Below are 24,506 nucleotides of genomic sequence, written 5' to 3' on the forward strand. Positions count from 1 at the left end.
ATTGAAACAGGAAAAACAAGATATATATATTCAGTCTTTTATTATGGTTTGTTGATTGAAAATCTTAAAGATATATACATTAGGCACATGTGATGGATGACAGAGCATTTGGTCCCACTGTGCTGGCATTCAAATACTGATAAGGGGTGTTTGAGTGTGTTTCTCAACACTTCTACGGACAACATACTGATACAATTAAATAAATCAACAGGACATATGATTTGAATTTTAATTCCAAGTTTAAGTTCCTTTTTGGTTAGCGAGAACAAGAGATACGTAACAGTCAAGTGTTCAGATTTCAGTGCAACAGGAACATAATCAAATTTGATCTCCCTCTTCATATCTTCTGATAAAGTGAGGTGTTTTCATTTAAAAAAAACAAAAGGGTTAGGGATCTCATCATGGGTCCTACACATGGTGATGGGCTGTCAAATCATCCTCAAATCATCAGGTGAAATTGACTCAATGTTTATCTGAAGGCAGTGGTGAGGTCACCCGTCCTCGTTGGGCGTTGGCTATCGGCGCAGCGCGACTCTGAGGATGAAGGTCCGGATCTGCATGGGGGTCAGGATCACCTCCCACACAGAGGGGTCTCCCGGGGGCTTCCGCAGGGGCTTCGGGGCTGTGATCCAACAACACAAACAGTTCATAACATTGATATAGAATGTTGTTATACTGACATTAGTACAGACATGTCTTACTACGATTATACTATGATAGATTTGTTATTTTATGGTAACTTGACGAGAAGCTTCCAGGAGTCGAAATATGAAGCTAGTTTTCTAATGTCTCATTTGAGAATTAACAAACATTCCAGCTAAAAAAATAAGGGATATGAAGCTGCAATGCAACTAACGTAGAATGCATTTGCATTGCATTCTACGTTAGTTGTTTCTAGGTAAAACGGTTCGGTACACTTTTGGTTGGGGTTATGATTCTGTACATTTTGTTACATTAACTAAATAAATGCCAGGACATTTATATTTTCCATTCATTATTACAGTAAACATGGATAACGTCTTCCAGCAGCATAGGGAAACAAACACTAGCGCCTGCTTTATAACAAATACAAAAGTCAGCCAGAGTTATTTAATGTTTATGTAATATTCACAGTGTGTTACATACCCATCTTTGGCCTCCAGTCCAGACGTTTCATCTCATCTATCCACTGATTGGCTGACAGGTTAAGCTCAGACACACCCACCACTTTCAGCGTAGAGAATAATTTCTAAAGTGCGAAAGACATTGATAGAGATTAATACTAGGGGCGGGTGTTGCATATTAGCATCCGCTATAAGCACTATGATACTTGCATTGGATAGCTGTTATCAGTTGGTCTATGTAGACTGAATCTGACCCTATCAAATAAACCATAAATAAAATAATAATAGACTGACAGGGAAAGCGAGTGTCAGTGTGTGTGCCTAGAGGTTCCCAGGTACAGATGTGTGTGTGTGTGTGTGTATACCTGCAGGTTAACGGTAACGGGTACTGAGTGCTCCTTGCTCTCCTTGGTCTGGAACTGGTGCTCCAGTCTGACCAGCAGGGAGTCCTGCTCCCACTGGCTCAGTGTCAATAGGTGGACTGCAGGGGGCAGTGCAGCCTGGAGACCTGAGAACTACATCACAGCATTTAGAAACACTTTCAATGGTTTTATGCACAGTCCTAACATTTTATGTAATCTAACTAGTATTTAAATGTACATTTTTTAAAATCCATTGTCAACTACACACAGGAGATATTGAACTGGAACGACCAACAAGATTTAACTAAAGCACAGATATCTATTTAACTACAAAAAGAGCCTTAGAGCCCAGAGAACCCCCCCCCCCCAACAAGGACAGATGGGCACGCACACGCACACACACACACACACACACACACACACACACACACACACACACACACACACACCTCCAGCAGAGCTCCAGGCGGGGGTCCCCCCACGGTGAAGGACAGCAGGGGCTGCAGCACGTTCTCCTGGGCCAGGGGCCGGTGGGCGTCGGCCGCGAGGGCCGGCGGCGTCAGGGAGAGGAGGAGGCGGCCCCGGACCACCAGGCCCAGCGGGAACAGCCCGGACGTCTCGTTGAGGGGCTCGCCCACGCCGCGCACGTCGTCGTAGAGCAGCCGCCGGTGGAGCTGGGGCAGGGGGGGAGGCGGTTAGTGTGTGTAAATAGTTTGGAATGCACACGACACAAAAAGGGGTGTCTGTATTGGCACGGTTATGCTCCTTTAATTGGTCTGTATTTTTTTTTTGTGCCGGACACACATTTGCATGTGTGTCCATCTTTGTTTGCAAACACAAACACACCTGGACACAAAGTCAGAAAGGTAGGTAGGGGTGTGTCTGTCTGTCTGTCTGTGTGTGTTAGTTATCACCATGATCTCCAGAGCTCCATCGTGGATGCTGCTCCCACCCTGAGATCGGTCTGTCACTACAGTCAGCTGGTCTTTATCATCCTGCGCGCGCGCACACACACACACACACACACACACACACACACACACACACACACACACACACACACACACACACACACACACACACACACACACACACACACACACACACACACACACACACAGGTTGAAGAACGCTGCTACCACAGAAACACTCACTTAATTATTGAACTTTCGAGCACTGTTTAACAAATGTTAAACACGTGTTTTACAGCATCGGTGTGTGTTTCTTGGGGGGGCACCTTGATGTAGGCCCTGGAGTTGATGGGGTAGTAGTTTCCCGCCACCGGCTCCGTCTGCCTCAGGTCCCACGTGGGCCGGAAGTCCTTCCTGTGTGAGCAGGACGTTACCTCAAGCGTTTCGCCCAATGACGAAACAGTTCAAGAAAGGCTTCTGCTGAACGAATACATGCTAAGCGGTGGTGAGCGGCCGTGCGCGGTAACGTGGCGACTCAGGCACCTTGGCGGACGACCACTCACTTCCTCTGGAGGACCTCTCGGCCGTTGGAGTCGGTGTAGAAGAGCCCGGAGGAGGCGATGCTGCTGTCCAGTCGGGTGATCACCTCCTTCCCCAGGCCGTCCCTGGGGCGCCATGGGGGTTGTTGATCCGTTAGTAACAGTCATTGATCATCATCAGAATCAGAGAATCAAAATATTGTGTGTGTGTGTGTGTGTGTGTGTGTGTGTGTGTGTGTGTGTGTGTGTGTGTGTGTGTGTGTGTGTGTGTGTGTGTGTGTGTGTGTGTGTGTGTGTGTGTGTGTGTGTGTGTGTGTGTGTGTGTGTGTGTGTGTGCAGGTGCACATCGGGTCGCCATGGATAACTAAAATGAAAGAAAGTTAAAAACATGTACTTTGTATCCTTTTATATATCTGTCCATCTATAGATCCATCCACCTGAAGCAAAAGTTCTGGTGTGAGACTAGATGAATTCTTTAGAAACAACAGCAGCGTGTGGGAGTGTTTTGTCTCTACACACCTGACCCCCTTCACAAGACACCCATGCTTACATAACAGTAGGTGTGTTTGTGTGTGTGCGCGCTCATGTGTTCGTGCGCGTATGTGTGAGTGTTTATACTTCTGATAAAAGTGAAACTCCTGTAACGGCTATGCCTTCAACCAGAGTGTTCTCTGCAGAGACTGTGGTTATGTCATATGAGCAATGTGACAAGGGATGGAGGCTATTTTCACCATCATTCCAAACATCTATCCAAAGTGTTGAATGTTTTTTTTCTCCAACATCCAACTAAAGGAACTAACTTCCTTCACTTCACTACCATTACCAAGCACACCTTACCTAGATGACCCATCATCCAGGTATGTTAACTAACTGCCCCCCTCCCGTCTAGAAGCGCAATGCGCTCACAATTGATACCATTTACAATTTGATCGTCTAAGTCTTTACTTTGTACGTAAGGGGAGATTGCTCCCTAGATTGAAAAGGTCATTAGCCCCGCCCACCGCCAGCAGTGACTCACGCTATGGGCACGGGTCCAACTGTCCATTCCAGTTCCAGGGCATTGCTGTTGCTATGGAGACGGATCACCTGGGATACCCATGGTCCGAACTGCTGCCTCACCTCCTGAAGCTCCGGCGTCTGGGGAGGGAGAGAGGGGGCGAGGGAGGGAGGGGGAGAGAGAGAAAGAGATGGGGGGGGGGGAGAAAGATTGAGAGATGCAGAGATTAAGGTACTATATATTTCACTTATTTTTCATTGTAGATGTTTAATGTGTCTGAATGGAAGTCAATGGGATAGAGTGATGCAAGTTTAGGAGGTGGAGGTCTGGAGAAGGACAGCTTGGGTGTAGGGGTGTCATGGAGCTCCACCTGGATGCTCTCAGTCTGGGCGGTGCTGCTTATCATGAAGGGCGAGGAGGAGTTTGGTCTGAAGATGTAGGCGCCAGAGGGCTGGTCACTGATGGAGCTTTTACCATCACTGGCGTTGTACCTGGGGGGGGAAGAGAGAGAGAGAAAGAGCGAGAGACACACACACTTATTGCAGTGCCACTTTACTTCACTCGGGACACTTAACCTAATAAAGAACCCGCGTTTTGTGATTGTTGATCTTTAAACAGACAGTTAGCTGGTATACTATTATACATGCACTTGTATATTAGAAATATATTCAGCAGAGAGGTACTGACCAGTAGAAGTTCTGAGTCAGTTTTATAGTCTGCTGGGTCTCCAGGTTGGTGAGGCTGTCCAGTAGGCCTGTGGCAGGGTCAAAGGTTGCTCGCACAAACTGACACACACACACACACACACACACACACACACACACACACACACACACACACACACACACACACACACACACACACACACACACACACACACACACACACACACACACACACACACACACACACACACACACACACACACACATTTGATTTAAAAAAATATTCTTCTGTCCAGTTTCAGTTTATAGATTTAGTTTTTTTGAAGATGAAAAGTTTGAAGATGAGGAGACAGGCTGACCTTGTTTTGGATGGCTGCTGGAGGCCCAGGCTTCGCAGCGGCCGGAGGAGGCCCGTTCTGAAGCACGGACACAGAGTAGGTGCTGTAGCCCAGCGGAGGGGCCTGGGCCTGGAACACCAGCTCGTTGACAGCATACCCCCGATCTTTCCTCAGCTGCTGGGTGGCTTTGGAAATGGGGACCACCTGCAAGATTTTCAACATTAGGTGTGCATTGAAGATAATTTCTTGGCTGACCTAAACTATGATTTTCTTCTATAGGTTTGATTATTTTTTTTCTTCTTTCTTTTTTAACTAAATTGCACAAAGCTTTTTATCCTTTGCTATTTTCAGTGCCATCTGTAGATAGCGATAGCGAGCATATGTTGGCCGATAATTAACAAGCTGCCGTCTGAGACGCACACACACACTGACCTGGCAGTCTACCGGCGTACCGCTGGCATCCAACACGGTGTACGCCGAGGCGTTGACTGGAAGTCTGACCGGCCACACCACGGGGCGTGCGAGGGAGTTGTAGACATTTACAGAGAACTGAGAGAGAGAGAGAGAGAGAGAGAGAGACAGACACAGAGACCGAGATCACAAAACTACAATAGAATAAGACGTAAAGAATCGAATGTCCCACCTCAGATGTGCATCTCCTTATGTATTGGTTTGTGTCCTTGTTTCTGCTTGTGCGTGCATGCGTGCGCCTGTGTGTGTGTGTCTCACCTTCTTGCTGGCCTCGGTAAGAGGACAAGCACTGACGTTGAGGTTGTCACAGTAAATACGCCCCGCAGACGAACCGCTGAGTGCAGCCAGAGAGTTACTGACCACCGCCTGACAGAGAGACACCAGCCGTCAGCCACACGGCACTAAACACCCGTCACTCGACTTATGGATCTGTACATTGTTGTACAGCGTACTGAACATTCTGAATTATGATAATGAGACAACCTTCCACTGAGAGATGGAGGTTTTTTGTGTTACGGTTGTTGTTACATTAGCATACGTTAAGCCTTCTTGGTTTATTCATCACTCAGCAGTAACCGTCACTCCTATGGATGTTCACACGATCAAGGATTTAGCTGTACGTTTTACATCATTATCACATACTATCTTTCAAAGGAATGTTTTATGATTTTAAGTGAAATAAGTGAAAATAAAATAAAAGTGAAATCAGCTGAACAGGAAGCGCAAAGTAGCAGTTGTGAAACGATACATTTTAAATATATGCAGGGAGTGATACTAAACCGACATACATAGGATTCACTTTTAGTCTTTCTTGTCCAAATTTGTGATTTATCACTGCTTGGCCGAAATGGAAAAAGTAGTTTCAGAGTCAGAGTTCCGCAAATGACTCAAAACCCACAGAGTTCACCTAGACTCTACATAGCCATTCAGTCCCTTATTTGTCTGTTGCACTATTGTTTGTTGTACGTCCTGGCACTTAATTGAACGCACTTAATGCAGGTTGTATTCATTCATTGTACTTAATTGTGTAGCATGTACTTAATTGTGTTGTGCATGCATCTTGTGTAGCATGTACTTAATTGTGTAGCATCTGCAGTAGCTAGCTATCACTGCTGTATACGGGGAATGGGGTTAGCCTGGCGATTGTTAGTACTTGCACTTGGTTGTATGAACATCTTTACTGTACCGACGGTGATCTATTGTTTCACTTCTTATGACAAATGTACTTATTGTAAGTCGCTTTGGATAAAAGTGTCTGCTTAATGCCCTAAATGTAATGTAAATGTAGTTTCACTAAAGTTTACAGTTTAATACTGTCTTTTAAACTTCAAAACTTGAACAAAGACAAATGATGATAAATATGCATTTTATATACCAATCTATAGTCACACATACACACAAACCCAGTGTTCCTGTGCTGGAGGTGGGACGACAGTACCTGACAGTGCTGCCAGCCATTGGCGAGCCTCCTGGCGTAGTCGTTGGCAACGTGCTGCTTCTCTGTCCCAGACACGGCATCGTGATGCTGGGCCACTGCCATCGCCTCTCCTGCCAATCACAACCAACGATAAGAACATTGCTTTATTATTTAATCACTGATGGACTCACTTTGGGAAATACCAGTAAAGGATAATAATCCATTTGCATCATTCTTTTTAAAACATATTTCCTTCAGAAACCTGGAGAGGGTCCAACGGATTAGCGTCCCCTGGCTGCAGAACACAGCATTCCCAGGAGGGAGAGATGGAGGGAGAAAGAGAGGGAAATAAGAGGGAGAGGGACAGAGAGAAAGAGAGAGATGGAGGAAAAGAGGGCGGGAAGAGATGAGGATTTGGAATTGTGGATCCTACTCAGGGTTTCACTGTCTCCAGCCCCGAAGGGCCCCTTCCTGGATGACGGCCCCCCAAGCACCTCCAGCTGGTTACAAGCCTAACACACACACACACACACACACAGACACAGACACACAGACACACAGATGGGTATATCTACACGTCTGCAGTGTACTAAGTGCTGACAACTGCTGTAACAGCATAATTACATTTTGATCTTACTACCACACACACACATCAAAAGTTCATGCCAATGAATGTAGGGGAGGGAAGGGAGGGAAGGAAAGCCTTGATAATAAGATACTACGGTTCACCGCCCCTTTAAGAAGGTAATCATTGGAGCATGTTAATCAGACCAGAATGAGAGGGGGGGTACCTGCAGACGGCCGTTGCTGACCCTCTCGTAGCGCTTGAGGGCGGGGCGGCTGGTGAAGTAGCCCGTCCAGAAGTTGTGAGCGTTGTCCGCGTACGGGAAGAAGTCGTCCGTCTTCAGCGCCCTGGTGGGGGGGGATACAGGATGATGGAGGAGACGTGCGTGTTGGTAAAGCGATGTGTGTTGAATGGTATACCTTTTGGTTCATTTCTACAAGCACATCTTATTGATATTCATACACCAACACACACATTTGTTGTACATCTACAAATGTTTCCTACTTTTTAACACAAATATTCACAGACCCTGTTCAGAATCCTGGGCGAAGGAGGGGTGTTTATCTGACCAGGTGAGAGGGCGGGGCTAGGGTCGGGTTAGGGGGCGTGTTTATCCGACCAGCTGATGGGGCGGGGCTAGGGTCGGGTAAGGGGGCGTGTTTACTACCAGGTGAGTGGCTGGGGCTAGGGTCAGGTAAGGGGGGCGTGTTTACTACCAGGTGAGGGGGCGGGGCTAAGGTCGGGTTAGCGGGTGGGGCTAGGGTCGGGTTAGGGGGCGTGTTCATCCTACCAGGTGAGGTTGGCGCGGTGCAGCTCCTGCAGGTAGCAGGAGGGGGTGGAGTAGAGCACGTTGATCCGGCTGCCGTTGGCCTGCCGGGCGTTGACGTAGCGGATCAGCTTGTCCAGGTTCTTGTACCACAGGTTGGCGTTCTCGTACTGGAAGTCCGAGCCCATGGTCATGATGATGTGCTTGGTCTTGTACGCCCTGGCCTGGCGGGGGGAGGGGTTATAGACGTCAGCAGCTTTACCCGTAGACTACCAAGAGCACGAGGCCCTAACCTGCTCCATAGAGCAGATTTAAAATTTTTGGGCGATGTATTCGACATTGTACCACCCAGTGGACACGGGTACGGCTAACAGGGAGTGGGGTCGGTCCCCGGTCAGGTGAGCTCTTTAGATTAGACACATTTGGGCACAACACGGGCAGGAAGAGGCCAACAGGATACTGGATCAACTGTTTTAGTTTCATATCATTGAACATATCCGTTTTCTAAGTTTCAGATATATTTTCATATGATTCATACATGTATGCATCTTCCCTGATTTTAGTTGTGACCTATGCCATAACAACCACCCCCCCTTCTCCTTATATGAATGAGTCACAAAATCACAAAATAGTACACATAGGTTTTAGTGAGAGAGCCAACAGCCCACTGTGGGCTGAGTGAGTGAGTGAGTGAGTGAGTGAGTGAGTGAGTGAGTGAGTCTGCCTGACCTGACTGTCGGCCGCCGCCATGAAGCGCTGAACGACGTCGTCTACGTTGTAGTCCTCCAGGTCTGGGTCGTCCATGATGGGTGCATCGTCACACGACTGGTCCCAGCAGAAGCCCTCCGGTGGGTTGTAGCCGTTGGGTAAGATACCTGGAGACACCCAAGACCCAGGGAAAGCCGGTTCACACACATCTGGCCCGTCGACTGAATTCCCTACAAGAATTTACTCGAAAAGTACAAACTAGTTGCCCATTATGCAATAAGCTTGTTAATACTTCTGTCAAATCGAGTTACAGAGAACTTTATATCCAAGCCATGAAGGAGCAATTCAATCTTATAAGTAATGCCAGGAAGAGGAGAGGTCTGCTAAATGGAGCTGATAGTAGTAGTGGCAGCTGGCACAGAGATGGCACAGAGTGTGTGTTGTGTTTGTGTACCAGTGAAGAGGTCTGCATAAGGAGGCTCAAGGCTCTCAGAGGCCCTCCACAGCAGCTCCTGGTCCAGGGTCCTGATCCGGTTGTTCCGGTCCTGGTAGTCCAGCCGACCGAAGAAGAAGCCGTCGTAGCCCATCTGGAACCAAACACACAGGAGCAGGGAATCATCCAACTACCAAAACACAATACTACACGCGTGCACACACACACACACACACACACACACACACACACACACACACACACACACACACACACACACACACACACACACACACACACACACACACACACACACACACACACACACACACAGAGAGAGAGAACAGGTAAGGGCCAGGGCATCCTGCTCCAGGATGGTTGAATGATGCAGATCTGACAATGCACATCAGCACACGTCTGATTTACCCAAGTTTATATTCTATTTGATATTTGTAATTATTCTATAGTCTATTATTACTCTAGTCTCTAGTTGTGTTTGAACCTACTATAAAAAAAAAGCACCTCAGAACATACCTCGACCTAACCCATACCTTGACCTAACCTCCTTAGCCCTTCCTCCACCCCATCCCCCATTCCCACTCTTGTTAAGCGACCTTGGGTACTTTGAAAAATTGAATATAAGTTTATAAGTTATTATTATTAGTCGACAGAAGATGTCTGCCTTATCCTATGAATTTGGCAGATCAGAACTTTGTATTTGATTAATCAATCCTTAAATCCCAGGGCGTCAACTGTCACTGTGGCGGCGGATCCCCCCAGGCCGCCCCGCCCACCTGAGCGAACATGGAGGCGTGCTCGCGGGCGTGTCCAAAGGGGTCGATGTGCCAGGCCACGCGCGGGCGTCCACACGGCCCGAAGGTGTCGTTGAGGAAGCGCAGGCCGAGGGTCATCTGGTCGATGACGGCGCTGTAGTGGGTGGTGGCCTCGTCGCTCATACACCAGCCGCCGTTCACAAACTCCAGCCGGCCTGGGAGGTTGGGCGGGGGTAAAGGGACACAGGGAGAGAGAGGTACAGTTTTCATATCTGTATAGTATTTTATATTCCAATTCATTTCATATTACATTTTCTTATTTTCCAAGTCGACATGGTTTCTATTTCCTTTATTTCAGAACGTTGATGTTCGTTTTACGTGCCTATAAAGCTCTTTTGATTTGTGATTTAACTGATGGAGAGACTCCTGAAAGAGAGTGAGTGGATGAAGGAGAGAGAGACACAGAGCGTTGGGGAGAGAGAAACGGATTTCAAGTCTGACATTCCCGCACTCGCAAGTACATTAATTCACTTATTCGTACACCCTTGCATTCACTCATTCACCACAGGGTCTGGTGCAATTGCTCAAGGACAACCGGGATCCAATAAGGAACCCTTCATCACCACCTGAGCAGCTGCCAAGCCATAAAGCGAGGTGATTGGTCAGAGGGGCTGTGATATCACATGCTCCAGTACAGTAACGAGCTACCTTGGGAAGGAACTTGTAAAGTTTAGCACTTTTTTAACAGCCGCAGCGTACACTGTAGCAGGACTCAATTAAATGGAGCAAACGGCTTCAGGGCACTGTTAAACTCAAGGAGAGCGTTTCATTGCGCTTGCAGTGCTTGCTATTAATTCAATGAAAAATCTTAAATATACTGGACACTTTAGACACTTATGTATAACGGTTGATTCCATATGTTTTATTAATGTAGTATATACCTCCAATAATTTAATCTTCAACTTTTTATGAAAATAAATATTTACATTTATTTTTGCGGCTTATGTCTACTACTCTTATTGAGAATATACAGTAGATCCTTTGAATGAGACTGTACCTGTGATTAAGGGCGATACAAATAAATTGCAATTTAATTGAATAGATACATTTCACGTAAATATAATGTATTATTTTTTTTTTTTTTGCTTCAGAAATGATTTAATCTCTTTTTAATTCTACTGCTGTCCTGTTGTGAAACCTGTATTTCCCATGGGACTAATAGAGCACGACGTATCTTGTCGTTGCAGAGTGTGGTTGTACCAGTGGTTGAGGACGTGGAACACGATCCATGTGATCAGATCGACCTTAAATAACCGGTTGTGCTTACACTTGTTGCTTATTCTATGGTGTCAAAATACCATCAAAATACCAATATGGCTGACCACAGCTTTTCATGAAAGTCTGAGAAATATACTGCATGCAAAGCTATACTACGCAACTAGACGGCACTTCAATGGACCAATGGATTTTACCGTTTTGGACTTTGAGAGCTAAAAGTATTGAGCTTTCAGTTTCTGTGTGCATGGTGTATATTGGCTTATTGTATTGCACAATCTCCACACACTTTGTTCCCCTCGACATTTTCTCTCATCAAAATGCTGCTATCTTATCATATCAAACCACCATACATGTGTGCATAAGAGTATGAGTATGAGAGAGAGAGACTAATCCAAAAGCCCACAGTGAATTTTTTAACATTTTTTTTTGAGAATGTTAATAACAATGTTAAAAATGCTTTTGTTATATTGAAGTCTAAGACAAGAACTTTTTTAGATTAACATTTTTAATTTAAAACTATTTTGATCGTTATTGGCATCTGAGAGCGACATTAGCTCAGGAGGTAGAGCGGGTTGGCTGGTAACCACAAGGTTACTGGTTCGATCCCCGGCTCCTCCTAGCTGAGTGTCGTGGTGTCCCTGAGTAAGAAGCCTCACCCTAATTGCTCCTGACCAGCTGGCTGTCGCCCTGCGTGGTTGACTCCGCCATTGGTGTGTGAATGTGTGCATGAATGGGTGAATGTCAGTCAACACTGTAAAGCTGTTAGACTGTTGAGTGACAGAGTGAATGTGACAGAGTGAATGCCTGACTGACGATGGTGTGAGCAGACCTTGGTCGACCAGCTGTCTGACTGTCTTCTGCATGCTGGGCGGCTGGTTCTTCCACCAGCGGTAGAAGAAGGCCGTCTCCACGTAGATGAAGCGGCGCTCAGGGTTCTGCAGCAGCTGCTCCACCACAGAGTCCAGGATGTACTGGACCCCCGCATGCTGGATGTCATTACGCCCTGTGCACACACACACACACACACAAAGTTGAAGAGCAGATATTTGTTTACAGTCATCAGAGGTAACACAGATTAAAAGAAGTAAACGTTCACAAGTTAATTTATGAGTCCTTCACGTGACGTAAGGGATATTAATCTACAGGTCAGCTTGGGAGTGTTTGCAGTTAAAGCTTGTGATTTCCACGTGTTACAACTTTAAAGGTCCAAGTAAAGCATTGAAGTTGTAAATTGCACTTTTTAAAAGTGCAATTTACAACGTAGCTCTATTATACACATGTTAACATGTGAATGGACACTCAAGAGAGATATTGTTTCTATGCATGAAAAACTAACGGCTGCTAAACATTAGAGTATGAAAGCTGTTTGTCAGCTCTATCTATCACCAAGTCAAAAACGTCTCAAATGTGAATATGTGGTTATTAGAGTGTGGTTTTGTGAACACAGCAAGTTGTCAAGTAGGAGATAATATCACAGTAAAGGAAGTGGCAGGGGGTGAGAAAAAATAGTTGAAAGAGATCGTTTTCTGCTCTCTGAAAAGGAAGTGTGATATCCCGTGACCAGAACAAAAACAGCCTGATCAGGGAGACTGACCTCCATAGAAGTACTGGTCAACAGTCTTCAGCCAGCCCACGTCATCGTGGGTGTGTGGCACCAGGTGGACATTGAGCATGTTGGGCACTGTCGCGTGGCATGACTACCACACAAACACACATACACACGCACACAAATACACACACAGTGAGAGATGAGTATATATACAATAGTTGCAGTGTACCGACTGCTGATAACTGCTGTAAAAGCACATTTTAGTGCGAAAGCAAGCGGATTTTGTCCCTTCTGTTGCCATCATCTTTGTGTGCATGCTCCTGAGTTTGCAGTCAGCACTTCACAAACAGCAATAACAAAAGTCAGCACTGTGAAACGGAAGTTGAACTTTCCAATAGCAGCGATATAACTGTAGCCACCGCCGTTTTCCAAATACTGTAAACCCAAAAATAGATAAGCATTGCTATTTCACTTACCTTGTATCCGCAGGAGGAGGTGTCGTGGGACTGCTGATCGAGGGGGAAGCTTAAAACTGCAGAGTTAAAGTAGGAGATATAAGTCAGCAGCAGCACAGACGACAGCACCGCCATGTTGAAATACAGGCGGAGATCATGTGACATGTGTTTATGTTGAGCAAGGTCACGTGGCAACAAACCTGCCAATCCACGGTGGCAGGCATTACTTTTCAGTATTTAAAATGTTCTTTCCGCATACCACTCAAACCAGCATAAGTACAGGCATGCAAACTAGTCACCTTTCGGTGAAATTCGCCGTTTTTTAAAACAAAATTGGCCACTTTTGTGATTCGTGGTCATAATAATCAATAATAATCAATCATAATAATCAATTTAGGATGACAAAAACTACGACAAAATCTTTTGACACTTCCGTTAACGAATAAAAACGAGACGAAGCGGGACGATTTGGGAAGCGGGACGATTTGGGAAGCGATCCAATCAGAACTAAGCTCTTTATGTGGCGAAGTACTGATCGTCCCGCCCGGCAGGTCAACTAGCAGGCGCTTGCTGCGTCGCAAGCAAATGTCCCTTTGTAAACAGTTTGGCACAACAATCACCGGTTAAAACACCACCAACTTGAAGTCATTGGCGGACGAGTCATCCCAAATTTCACGCAAAGATAAGCATCCTCAGTTTTTTTTCTTTCAAGCTAATGTTATGTGTGTTTTCGCTAAAATTGGAATACAATACAAGCTGAAAGAAACCACCGTACCACCTGTCCTGTAACGGTACCGGAGCTCTGTGCTGTCGACACCACAGCGGGGCACAGAAACACAGGATTCACTGTGGTTTCTGTGACATGAGAAACACTAAAAATGAATACTAATGTTTGAGTGAGAGACGGGAGTGAATGAGAGACAGAAAAATCGGACCCCCCTTCATTCTACCTCACAGGTACAGAAGGCCTCCGACAAGGATGGGCCACTGAGTGCAAATAAAGCTAGTGTATCCCAGAACAACAGACCAAGGAGGACGCCAAAAAATAATTAAAATAAAAAAAAACTCCGGGGAGTTAAAAAATATATATATATTATAATAATACAATAATTATAATATATATATAGATAATTTATATATATATATATATATATATATATATATATATAAATTATCAAAAAAAAATTATATAATTTTTTTTAAATAAAAAATATATATTTAAAATATTATTTAAAAAATTTTACCTGCGCGCAAATGTTTTTTTTTTTTTTTACCTACGCGCATTTTTTTTTTTTGGACCTTGGAGCATTTTTTTTTTTGCCATGCCCGCAGGTCCAAAAAAAAATATGCGCGCGCAGGTCCAAAAAAAAATATGCGCAGGTCCAAAAAAAACATTCTTGCGCAGGTCAAATTTTATTTTTTTTATATATAATTTTTGGGTTAGGGTTAGGGTTATTTTTATAAAAAAAAGTTATATTTTTTTAAATAAATTTTTTTATATAAAAATTTTTTTTGAACTCCCTGGAGTATAACCCTGGAACCCCCTAGTGGGTCTGTGTTTTCCTTGGCTCACGCATCATTCTCACCTTTTTCACCCCAAACCAGTTTGCATGCCTGTAAGTCAATTGAGAGAAACGTATAAGATATTATCAATACACTTCGTGTAACAGTATTATAATTATAATCACAGTATTATATAATAAAATTATACCAATTAAAAAAATAGCCCATGAACACTCTATTGTGATAAAAAGCACAGTAGTGCTTGAGCAGTTCAGTGGTTGAGTAAACAAACGACACCCAACTGTTTAAACTGTTTATTGGAGGCTGTGTTACCGCGTTGGGTCATCAAGGTCAAGGAAGTGAAGCAGGGGATAATGTACAGTCCGCTACATTGGTCACATGATCAATACAAAATAAACATAGTCTATCAGTATGGCATGTCAGAGATCGATCAATAGTCTTATTGATTTGTGGATTAACAAACTTTTTAGCAAAGATATTTTTGCTAGATAGAATGATGTTTAACATGTCAGTGTCCCAGCAAACTAACAAAGCAATTGAAGACATGTGTTGAAATAGAGCTACTGATTATTGGCTAGGATTGGACAAAGACAAGCTAACTGTACCCTGACCCGACTCCCCAATAAAATGACCACATACAGGGATATCATAGTCTCCAGTGAGACACAGTCACCAGGAACCAGAGGGGAACGGTTCACTGGAACATTTGTCATATTCTTAAACACAAAACACAATTCATACACACTTTTTATTTTACCATCATGCCTATAGTCATCCATGATAATAGGCATTCAAGACAATGTTTCTACAACGGGCAGTGGGCAGTAATAAAATCAGTATCAAATTAGAATGTACATTCTGTAATGTTTGGTTACTCAAAAGGGCACTTTTCATGAGCCCTTAAAAACGTTTCCTATTGACATAACCCATGAACATATCATGAACAAAATATACATTGAAGCTATGAGTGATGTGCTGTGTTTTAAGCATAGATTTACAACGTGGTACCCGATTAAGTAATTTAAAGTAATATACATTACATGATTTCTGATTTTCAACCAGGGCTGAAACGCCTATTTTCATATTGATTATTTAGTAAAAGGATGCCTTGAAAGTACTTGCTTTATCTGACAAGCAACCAACAAAAGTACTAATTGCATATGCAATGTTATTTTGCCAAATAATTGATTATCAAAATGAGATATTATGAATTTTCTATCAATCGACTAATCGTTGCAAGTCAAACTCCAACGCTAGAGAGCAGTGTTGGGCACATGTGAGTGAGACGAGGCGAGATGGGGACAGTGAGGTTTCTGCTGTATTAATGTTAAGGCCTTCTCAGGTCGTCCTAAATATCTGAATCATACATCTCTGATTTGGTTAAAGGCACTCATGATACGTCCGCAAAAGGCACACGGGACCCTTATGAAACAATACAATATACAGGATGAACTATTTCCTGAATCAGACTGCCAAAGTCATACATTTGGATTGTCAAGCCAATAAAATGGACAATACAGAATGTTACCTAGGTATCCACTTTCACTTTAGATCGTTTTTTCATGACTAATAGGTCTACATAAAACATAAATATGAATCACGCAATTATCCTGAAGTGCAGTATAGAATATCATTTCACACTACATAATGACCCCGATATTGATAAATAAAAATACTTATTTTTTTATAATAGTTTTTCATGCATAGAAACAATATCTCTCTTGAGTGTCCATTCACATGTTAACATGTGTATAATAGAGCTACGTTCCTTTGGTGAGCAGAGAGCACAGCGAAACAGTAAAATAACAAATTAATGTTAATCCTCGTTCCAGGTGAGCTCTTTTGGTAGAAGACTGACAGACATAGAGATAGCGATAGCAAGACAGAGAGACAGGGACAGAGAGACAGAGACAGAAACAGTGAAAGAGAGACAGGGACAGAGAGAGAGAAGGAGAGAGACAGAGAGGTACCGAGAGGGGGGGCGGGGCTACGGCGGCGTGCCCTTGCCGCCGCCGCCGCCGGCCGGGCCACTGGGCGGCGGGTGTATGACCAGTGTGGCGTCCAGGTCCAGGCGGAAGGCGGGGTACAGCGGCTGGGAGAAGGGTCCCTGGAAGGTGTGCAGCAGCGTGAGCACGTCCGACACGCTGTAGAATGACAGCGCCCCCCGGTGGCGCTCCAGGAACACGGCCACGCGCGGGCAGGGCGCCGACGCCACCGTGGTCTTGCGGTTGTCGTGCCACGCCGAGTAGCCCGTGTGTGTGCAGCGCAGGCGCCACGAGTGCTCGTTGCGGCCCAGCAGGCAGGGCTTGCCGCCGCCCTTGCGGCCGATGCCGCGGTAGGTGACGCCCACGTCTACCCAGCCGCCGCCGCGCCACTCCACCTCCCAGTAGCTGGCGCCCGAGAACTGGCCCTCGCGGCACAGCACCTGGGCCACCGAGTCGAAGCGCTGGGGGTGCAGGGGGTAGGCCTGGGGCTCCTCCCCGCAGTGGGCCCCCGCCGACGGGCCCGCCAGCAGCACCAGGGTGGGGTGGGCCGTGTCGGGGTCCAGGGAGAGGCCGCAGGAGACTGGAGGAGGTGGAGGGGGGGTGGGGGAGATGGGAGGGTGTAGGTGGAGGAATGGGTAGGGGGTGGGGAGATGGAGGGATGGGAGGGGGTAGGTGGAGGAATGGGTACGGGGTGGGGAGATGGAGGGATGGGAGGGGGTAGGTGGAGGAATGGGTACGGGGTGGGGAGATGGAGGACGGGTGGGGGAATGGGTGGGGATTGGGGGGATGGTGGGAGGGGAGAGTGGAGGTGGAGGAATAACAAATACAATATAAGTATTCATCATTATTTGACCCTTTGAATGGGGACTTTAGACTTTGTTATTAATGTAAGAATTGCCAAACAATCAAGCTTCAAACAACACAAGGGAAGACAGACAGAGAGACATACAGCGAGGACAGAGTGACAGAGAGACACACAGGTACAGTGCACGGTACAGTACACACGGAGAGTATATGGGACACGTAATCCTGAGTAGGCGACGTGAATTATTGATGCAGAGCGGAGGTGTCAACTTGTTAGAGGTCAGTAGCAGCAGGTGACGACACCAGGGTTAACCTGGCGTGTGTGTGTGTGTGTGTGGGGGGGGTACGTACACCTGAGGAAGGCTGCTCTCATCCGCTGGTCTGAAGGCTGCAGAGACACTGATGACAGGGGGAACGGCACTGGAGCTGCTGGGAGGGAAACACGCACACACACAATGACTTAATCTGAACCCCAGGTGCTGTTTTGTTGCATCTTATTCATAAATTCACAATTATCACAATGCAAATCGTTTTATAATTGGAGCAGGGTCTCGATAACGCTGCAGTGAACAAGCTGTACTCAGGAACACACATTAACCAGAGGTGTTCAATACTGCGGTGTTTAATACTGGGAGCTAAACAGGTAGTAAACTAATTACCTAATTAATAATAAACTAAGGGGTGTGTGCAGGGTGAGTACCTGGGCTAGTTTTCCACCCCAAGCAAAAATATAATGCCAGGTTCCATCCCCCAGGTTCACAGCCTCAACTGCAGGTACCCTTGAGCAAGGTGCCCTAACCACTACATGCTCCACACTAAACTAAACAACAGAACAATGCGAGAGAGTGGACTGGTAAAAAATAGAAAAGAATAGAAAAGAAAAGAACCTGGATCAAGTAGCAGTTCGCTCAACCCCAGAGAGAAGGGAGAGAGGATGGAGCTAGATGTGAAGTCACAGACACAGAGAAGAGGGGAGATTAGAATATGGATATTTAGTCTGCATGCATGTCCTTCCAAATGTTCCTATACCCAAGACAGTGGCGTCTAGGACTGCCCCAGTGTTTTGGTGCGCATCGTTGGCTTGTAGTGTTACTTTTTAGTATAGTTCTTTCACCATTTCTTTTATATTTTTGTTTTTATTTTGTATGCGTCATTTAATATATTCATTTTATTTCCTATCGTGGACAGTTGTTTGGTGCCCAGTATTTTGGTATCTTTTATTTCTATACAATACTTGATATGATATGATATGTGAAAGTATGGAGATGTGTATTATGTGTGTATGTGTATTATACTATTTATTTGTATTTGTTTGTATTTTGTATGTACGTATATGTATATATTCTGATAAAGGTCTCCAAAGGGCTTTACAGCCTGATTGTTGTGTCACACAGTAATCTTTAGGCCCATCTTGTTCATTGCCCAGCCTGATCATAGCAGAACAACAGTTCAGTGTGCATGAGACCATAGATATAAATGTGTTCCATTTAGTCAAACGACATACCTTCTTTATGTCCCTGACATTGGAACTTAACTTTGCAGAGTAACTCTTAGTGATCCTGACTGTGCTCTAATCCCGAGGTGGTGATGGTACATTAGAAGGGACAACAGGAGGGACTGGAACTCAGCCAGCCTGTATTGTATTGGGTCATGTTCCCTGTCCTCTGGCCTGTGAATTATTCACATCCAGCGGTCCAAGACGGTGTTAAATGCTGTGTTATAACCAGCCCCAAGCCAGACAGACACGCACACACACGGACACACACACATCGCTTGGGTATGTGTGTTTGGGTGTGTGAGAGACACTTTCCGGTAATTTTATCTTATATGTACAATTAGAATTTTTACTCTTATTTCACGGTATACACGATATACATATGTAGACCTCAACTTTCTTTAGTGTGTACTTTTATTTATCGCATTGTTACCGATATTGTGTATATAGGTGTATTTATTTTTGTCTTTTGCTTTATCTCTTTCTTTATCACTTTATGTATTCTATTGTCCTGTACTTGCTGATGCAACACCCAGATATCCTGTCTGGGATTCATAAAATCATATTCAAATGTGGGGATTTTTTTTCTTCTTCTTTATTTCGTATTTCACTTTTTGTGTGCTTTGGCAACATTTCCCTTGCCGTCAAAGCTCTTGGAAATTGGAATGAGTTGGACTGAGAGAGAGAAAAAGAGGAAAAGAGAGAACTAAAGAGAGAGGGAAATGAACAGTGCGTGTCTTACCTTTGACACATTCTCCTCCTGAGACACAGTTCTCGTTGACTGTGAAAGAGGAAGAACACACGTAGGTTTCACCAGATAATCACCATCCTCAACACAGGCACGTGTCCGGTGTCATGTTTCCCTCATCCATCAGCCCCACCTGTCACGCTGCTCCTAATCTGTCACTCTGGACATCTCCATCCCTCTCACACACGATTAAACAATTGGTTAAACATATCTCTCTCTCTCCCAACGTTAAAGGTATCTATCTTTCTCCCCGCCCGCCCACCCACCCTCCCTCCCTCCCTCCCTCCCTCTCTCCCTCCCTCTCTCCCTCCCTCTCTCCTCACTTGCGCTGCTGATCTTGTCCACCTCCTCGCTGGATACCTCCTCCATACGGGAGCGGAAGTGACAAAGGGCCTTGCGGGCCGCGCTGAACGGCTCCATGGGGAGGGAGGGGGGCCTGCAGCGACGACCACTGGGGGGGGGCTGGCACAGCAGGGAGGCCGCCTGGAGAGAGGAGGCGGGGGAGTGCTTGTTGTTTACGGGTGTGTGTGTGTGTGTGTGCGTGTGATGTGCATGGGTGTGTATAGGGCGGCCCGTGTGATCCTCCTCTCTGACCTGAAGGAAGTGTGCCTCTTTCTGTGCGAGCATATAGGTGCATTGTTATTTATTAGATGAGCTGTGTTTTCTGGTTGTTTGCTCCTGATGTTCCTTTGTTCCCGGTTGCTACTGGTGACCACTTTCATAAACTCAATCAGCTACGCAAAAAACACATAAAGATCATTTCTCCAATTCGGTGGGCCACCTTGCACTCTCTCTATGGTATCCCGAGGCAGTGGAAGGCAAGTGGTTTGGTACACCTTGCTGTTTAAAACACTGACATCAAATTACTTATCACACTGTTTGTACTTCTTTACTTGTGTAAGTTGGGTCCTGACCAATGCAGATGTCCTCTTTGAGTGTGATTGTACATGTCTCTGTGATGGGGTGGGACTGTGTGCATGGAGGAGCACCATAGTTTCCCTTCAGGATAAATTCATCCAATCCAATCTTGGAAACGTCACTCTCCTATCTATTATTATTCTCCTCTTTACACACACTGCCTTGGTCTTTTCAAGTGTGTGTGTGTGTCTGTGTGTGTGTGTGTGTGTGTGTGTGTGTGTGTGTGTGTGTGTGTGTGTGTGTCTGACCTGCAGGAAGTGTGTGTTGTCGTCGGTCTCCAGGAGCAGGCTGATCTCCTCCTCTCTCCTCCTCAGCTCCTCCACCTCCCTCTGCTGCGATTCCAACTCCCGCTCCGCCCGCCCGACCACCGCTCGCTCCTTGGCTTCCAGCCGTGCACGCACCTGCCACAGTGCGCACACACACACACACACACACACACACAAGAGACACACAATCATGAAGACAAACAATCCCCCCGCCCCACAGCTAGCAGCTATTACTTTATAATAGCATTAGCTTGACATACTTTAGTTTCAAAACACATGACATGAGTGGTGGAGGTGGGTGGTGGGGGTGGGTGGACAGGATGGCTGGAATAGATAGGGGGAGGGTTGAGGCAGAGAGGTGGCTGGGGGAGTAGTGGGTGGATGGGTGGAGACGTGGGCGTGGAGGAGAGGGTGGCAAAAGTTGGCATTTTCAAGGTGGAGATATAAGCACTACTTCAAATTCATTGACATATAGCAACTTTTTTTTTTTTACAGTAACGCAAATAGTTACTTTCCCTGGTAACTAGTTACTTTTATTAATAAAGTAATTCAGTTACTAACTCAGTTACTCACTTTTTGGAACAAGTAGTGAGTAACTATAACTAATTACTTTTTTAAAGTAACGTTCCCAACACTGGTGGTTAGTTATGGTTGCAGTGGAGTGGAGGGTGGAGATGTGGATGGAGAGAGTGTACTCTACCTCCGCCCGGATCTTCTCCAGGCGGATGGCCACGTCAGCAAACAGAGCGTCGCTGTCCTCCATCACCACTGACGCAGAGACCTGGCACCAGAGTACATTACATTAGAAGAGATTGCGTCACATTATAATTGGATTTGAATGGATTATATCAGATTACCATTTGGTTGGAATGGATAATAATTAGAGTAGATCACAATGGATGATATCAGATTATACTTTGACTATAATAGTTTATATCGGAATATAATTAAAGCACAAAAAATGTATTGTATCAGATTATAATTCCATTATAATGAATTATAATTAGAGTAGATTATAATGGATAAAATACTACATCCGGTTGGATATGAGATTATAGTTGATTAGATTTGAATTTTTTGAATAGATATTCGATTACATTATTTCAGATTATATGAAATTATTTTAGACAACATTTGAACAAATAAGATTGTTTTATTTTGCATGATATTTGATAAATGTAGATTACATCACATTAATTAGATACATTAGATTAGTTTCTATTAGAAATGACCTATTGGATTAGACAGTACAACAGATTAGATCCCATTTGGTGGGGCACGAGTCAGTGTGTGTCATTCCCTGTCTTCTTCAACTCACTTTCCTTTCTCTCCTCCCCGTCCCGTCTATAAAGGCATACAAGCCCATAAAATTTATAGGAAAAAACAGATTCAATTACACATTACTCATCGCTGTGGGATATTCTTACAGCAACAAACGTCGAAAACACAAATGTAATAACAATTATTTGCAAGTTATCCCTCTATGTGTCTGTTTACATGTAAACAACAACAGAGAGAGAGAGAGAGAGAGAGAGAGAGAGAGCGAGATGAAAGGCAATGGGTGTGGTTGGTTTTGCCAACAAGACTATATCAGCTACCAGGAGGCCATCACATGGAGTAGAGACCAATGTTGTAGAGATGACGACAGAGGACATATTCAAGAGAATCCATCTTGCCAGGCTTCAAGTAATATGCTTTGGCCAAACCACAGTAGTTTAGTCCAATGAGGAACTTCTTGATCTGCCTGCCGACTTTCCAGATTGTTCTGTGAAACAAACCATCTGGGAAGTCAAGTCGAGCAGAAGCCTGATCACTGGTCTCACCTTGAAGGACTCGAGACTCTGCTGAAACTCCTCCAGGTCTCGTTCCGCAGTCTGAGTCCTTCCCTGGACCAGTCTGTGGCTCTCCTGAAGCTGGAGCTTGGAACGGGGGAAGAGATAGAGAGAAAGTTGGAGAGGGGGACAGAGGTAGGGGGAGGGAGAGAGAGATGGAGAGGGGATGAGATGTAAGGAGAAAGAGGGATGAAGATAAAAAGACAGAGGGGGTATGGCGAGAGAGAGATTTTGTGAGAAAGATGTATAGGCCTAATTGTTATGAAATATGGTAACACTGTTTTTCTGAAGGACTAATGGTTGAGGTTCAGGTTCAACAAAAGATAAAAAGTTTAATAAACTTCCATATGTAACTGGAATACCCATTCATATTAAGACAGCGGTAATCAACAGGTGGGTGAGCAGCAGGACTTACCCGTCTCCTGGCTCTCTGTCCGTCCACGTTGTGGATCTCTTCGTGGTCAGCCTCGCACAACAGACAGTCCCCGGTCCACTCCTCCACGACCTCCCCGTCCGCTCCGGTTCCGCTGGGCTCCAGGCCGAGGCGGTGTTGTGCACACAGCCGGTCCGCCAGGCACTCCACCGCGGCCACCAGCTTGTGGCGCCGTAGGGTTCCGACCTCCCGGTGAGGCAGGACGTGCATCTCACAGAAGGACGCCAGACACACCAAGCAAGACTTGACCGCTTTCAGTTTACTATCGATCGGGCAAAAGTCGCAGGCGACGTCCCCGATCCCTCCCATGTAATGGTCTGGCGACGCTGTGGAAAGGAAAGACGCTTCGCTGCTCAGTTTGAGTTTGTCCACTAGCTCAGCCAGCACCGTGTTCCGCCGAAGCACCGGTCTCGGGCTGAACGCATCCCGGCACTGCGGACAGCTAAACTGACTGGTTGCGTCCACTTGGTCCCAGTACTTGTTGATACAGCGCATGCAGTAGGTGTGTCCGCAAGGAATGGACACTGGGTCGTTCAACACCTCCAGACAGATCGGGCATCGAAACTGACTCTCCGTTACAGAAATGTTGGCTTGTGCCATTTTTTAACGGGGCGCAGAGCCGCGCCTAGCAGACTTTGATGTTAACCGGTGTGGCTTCCGTTATGATTAGCCTGATGAGTCTGTGTTGTTGTCGCTTCAATCACCTACCCTGCAGGATCGGGATACAGATACATATGACAGGAGCGGGGAGCAAGGGAAGGCGTCTGAAAACACACTTCCTGTTTGGACTGTAGTAGTACCCTTCAAAATTAAAGTCCTGCGTTTGTATTTCAAGGTGTGAAAAGAAGTGTAGTAAGATTAAAATAATTCGAATGGCATAATACCATTACCAGTGCGTGTATGCAGTCATGTTTCATATCACAGGCCAGTTGAAAATTTGCAAGGGGGTACTTTGTATTCATATTTTGATTAATTGAAAAAAATGGAAAAAAAAATGGAAACAAACATACTTTTTTTTTTACATTATATGTTATTTGCTATCCTGTAGGTAACATTTGTTTTTGTATTTGTATTTTTTGTAATATTATTATTATGTTCGTTGATTGTATTTCTATTTATTCACCACAGAACATCGCTTGCCTATACTTGAGTTGGATTATATGCTTTTATC

General features: G+C 45.2%; 2 protein-coding genes across 4 annotated transcripts; both read right to left on the reverse strand.

Moving 5' to 3' along the window:
• Window positions 1-25: 25 nt before the first annotated feature.
• Window positions 26-13,476, reverse strand: man2b1 (mannosidase, alpha, class 2B, member 1). Its single transcript, XM_084465861.1, has 23 exons — window positions 13,352-13,476; window positions 12,921-13,023; window positions 12,156-12,329; window positions 10,070-10,263; window positions 9,297-9,429; window positions 8,864-9,009; window positions 8,159-8,358; window positions 7,595-7,715; window positions 7,237-7,315; window positions 6,825-6,934; window positions 5,645-5,752; window positions 5,348-5,464; window positions 4,937-5,119; window positions 4,600-4,697; window positions 4,283-4,403; window positions 3,934-4,052; window positions 2,940-3,041; window positions 2,703-2,790; window positions 2,380-2,460; window positions 1,915-2,139; window positions 1,469-1,618; window positions 1,126-1,228; window positions 26-622 (listed from the first exon to the last, which is right to left on the reverse strand). The coding sequence occupies exons 1-23, from the start codon at window positions 13,463-13,465 to the stop codon at window positions 516-518; spliced, it is 2,976 nt and encodes a 991-aa protein (XP_084321987.1). The 5' UTR covers window positions 13,466-13,476; the 3' UTR covers window positions 26-515.
• Window positions 13,477-15,151: 1,675 nt separating this feature from the next.
• LOC311340953 (E3 ubiquitin/ISG15 ligase TRIM25-like) lies at window positions 15,152-24,049 on the reverse strand. 3 transcript variants are annotated; one of them, XM_084465868.1, is made up of 8 exons: window positions 23,318-24,049; window positions 22,894-22,983; window positions 21,771-21,851; window positions 21,053-21,205; window positions 20,210-20,369; window positions 19,881-19,919; window positions 17,995-18,072; window positions 15,152-17,419 (listed from the first exon to the last, which is right to left on the reverse strand). In XM_084465868.1, the coding sequence occupies exons 1-8, from the start codon at window positions 23,933-23,935 to the stop codon at window positions 16,842-16,844; spliced, it is 1,797 nt and encodes a 598-aa protein (XP_084321994.1). In that variant the 5' UTR covers window positions 23,936-24,049; the 3' UTR covers window positions 15,152-16,841. The 3 variants fall into 3 exon arrangements, with proteins under 3 accessions (XP_084321994.1, XP_084321993.1, XP_084321992.1); XM_084465867.1 differs by having other exon boundaries at window positions 17,995-18,069; window positions 22,894-22,989; XM_084465866.1 differs by having other exon boundaries at window positions 22,894-22,989.
• Window positions 24,050-24,506: the final 457 nt, after the last annotated feature.

The sequence above is a fragment of the Micromesistius poutassou genome (genome assembly GCF_964030765.1).
Source record: "Micromesistius poutassou genome assembly, chromosome: 3".
Taxonomy (NCBI): domain Eukaryota; kingdom Metazoa; phylum Chordata; class Actinopteri; order Gadiformes; family Gadidae; genus Micromesistius; species Micromesistius poutassou.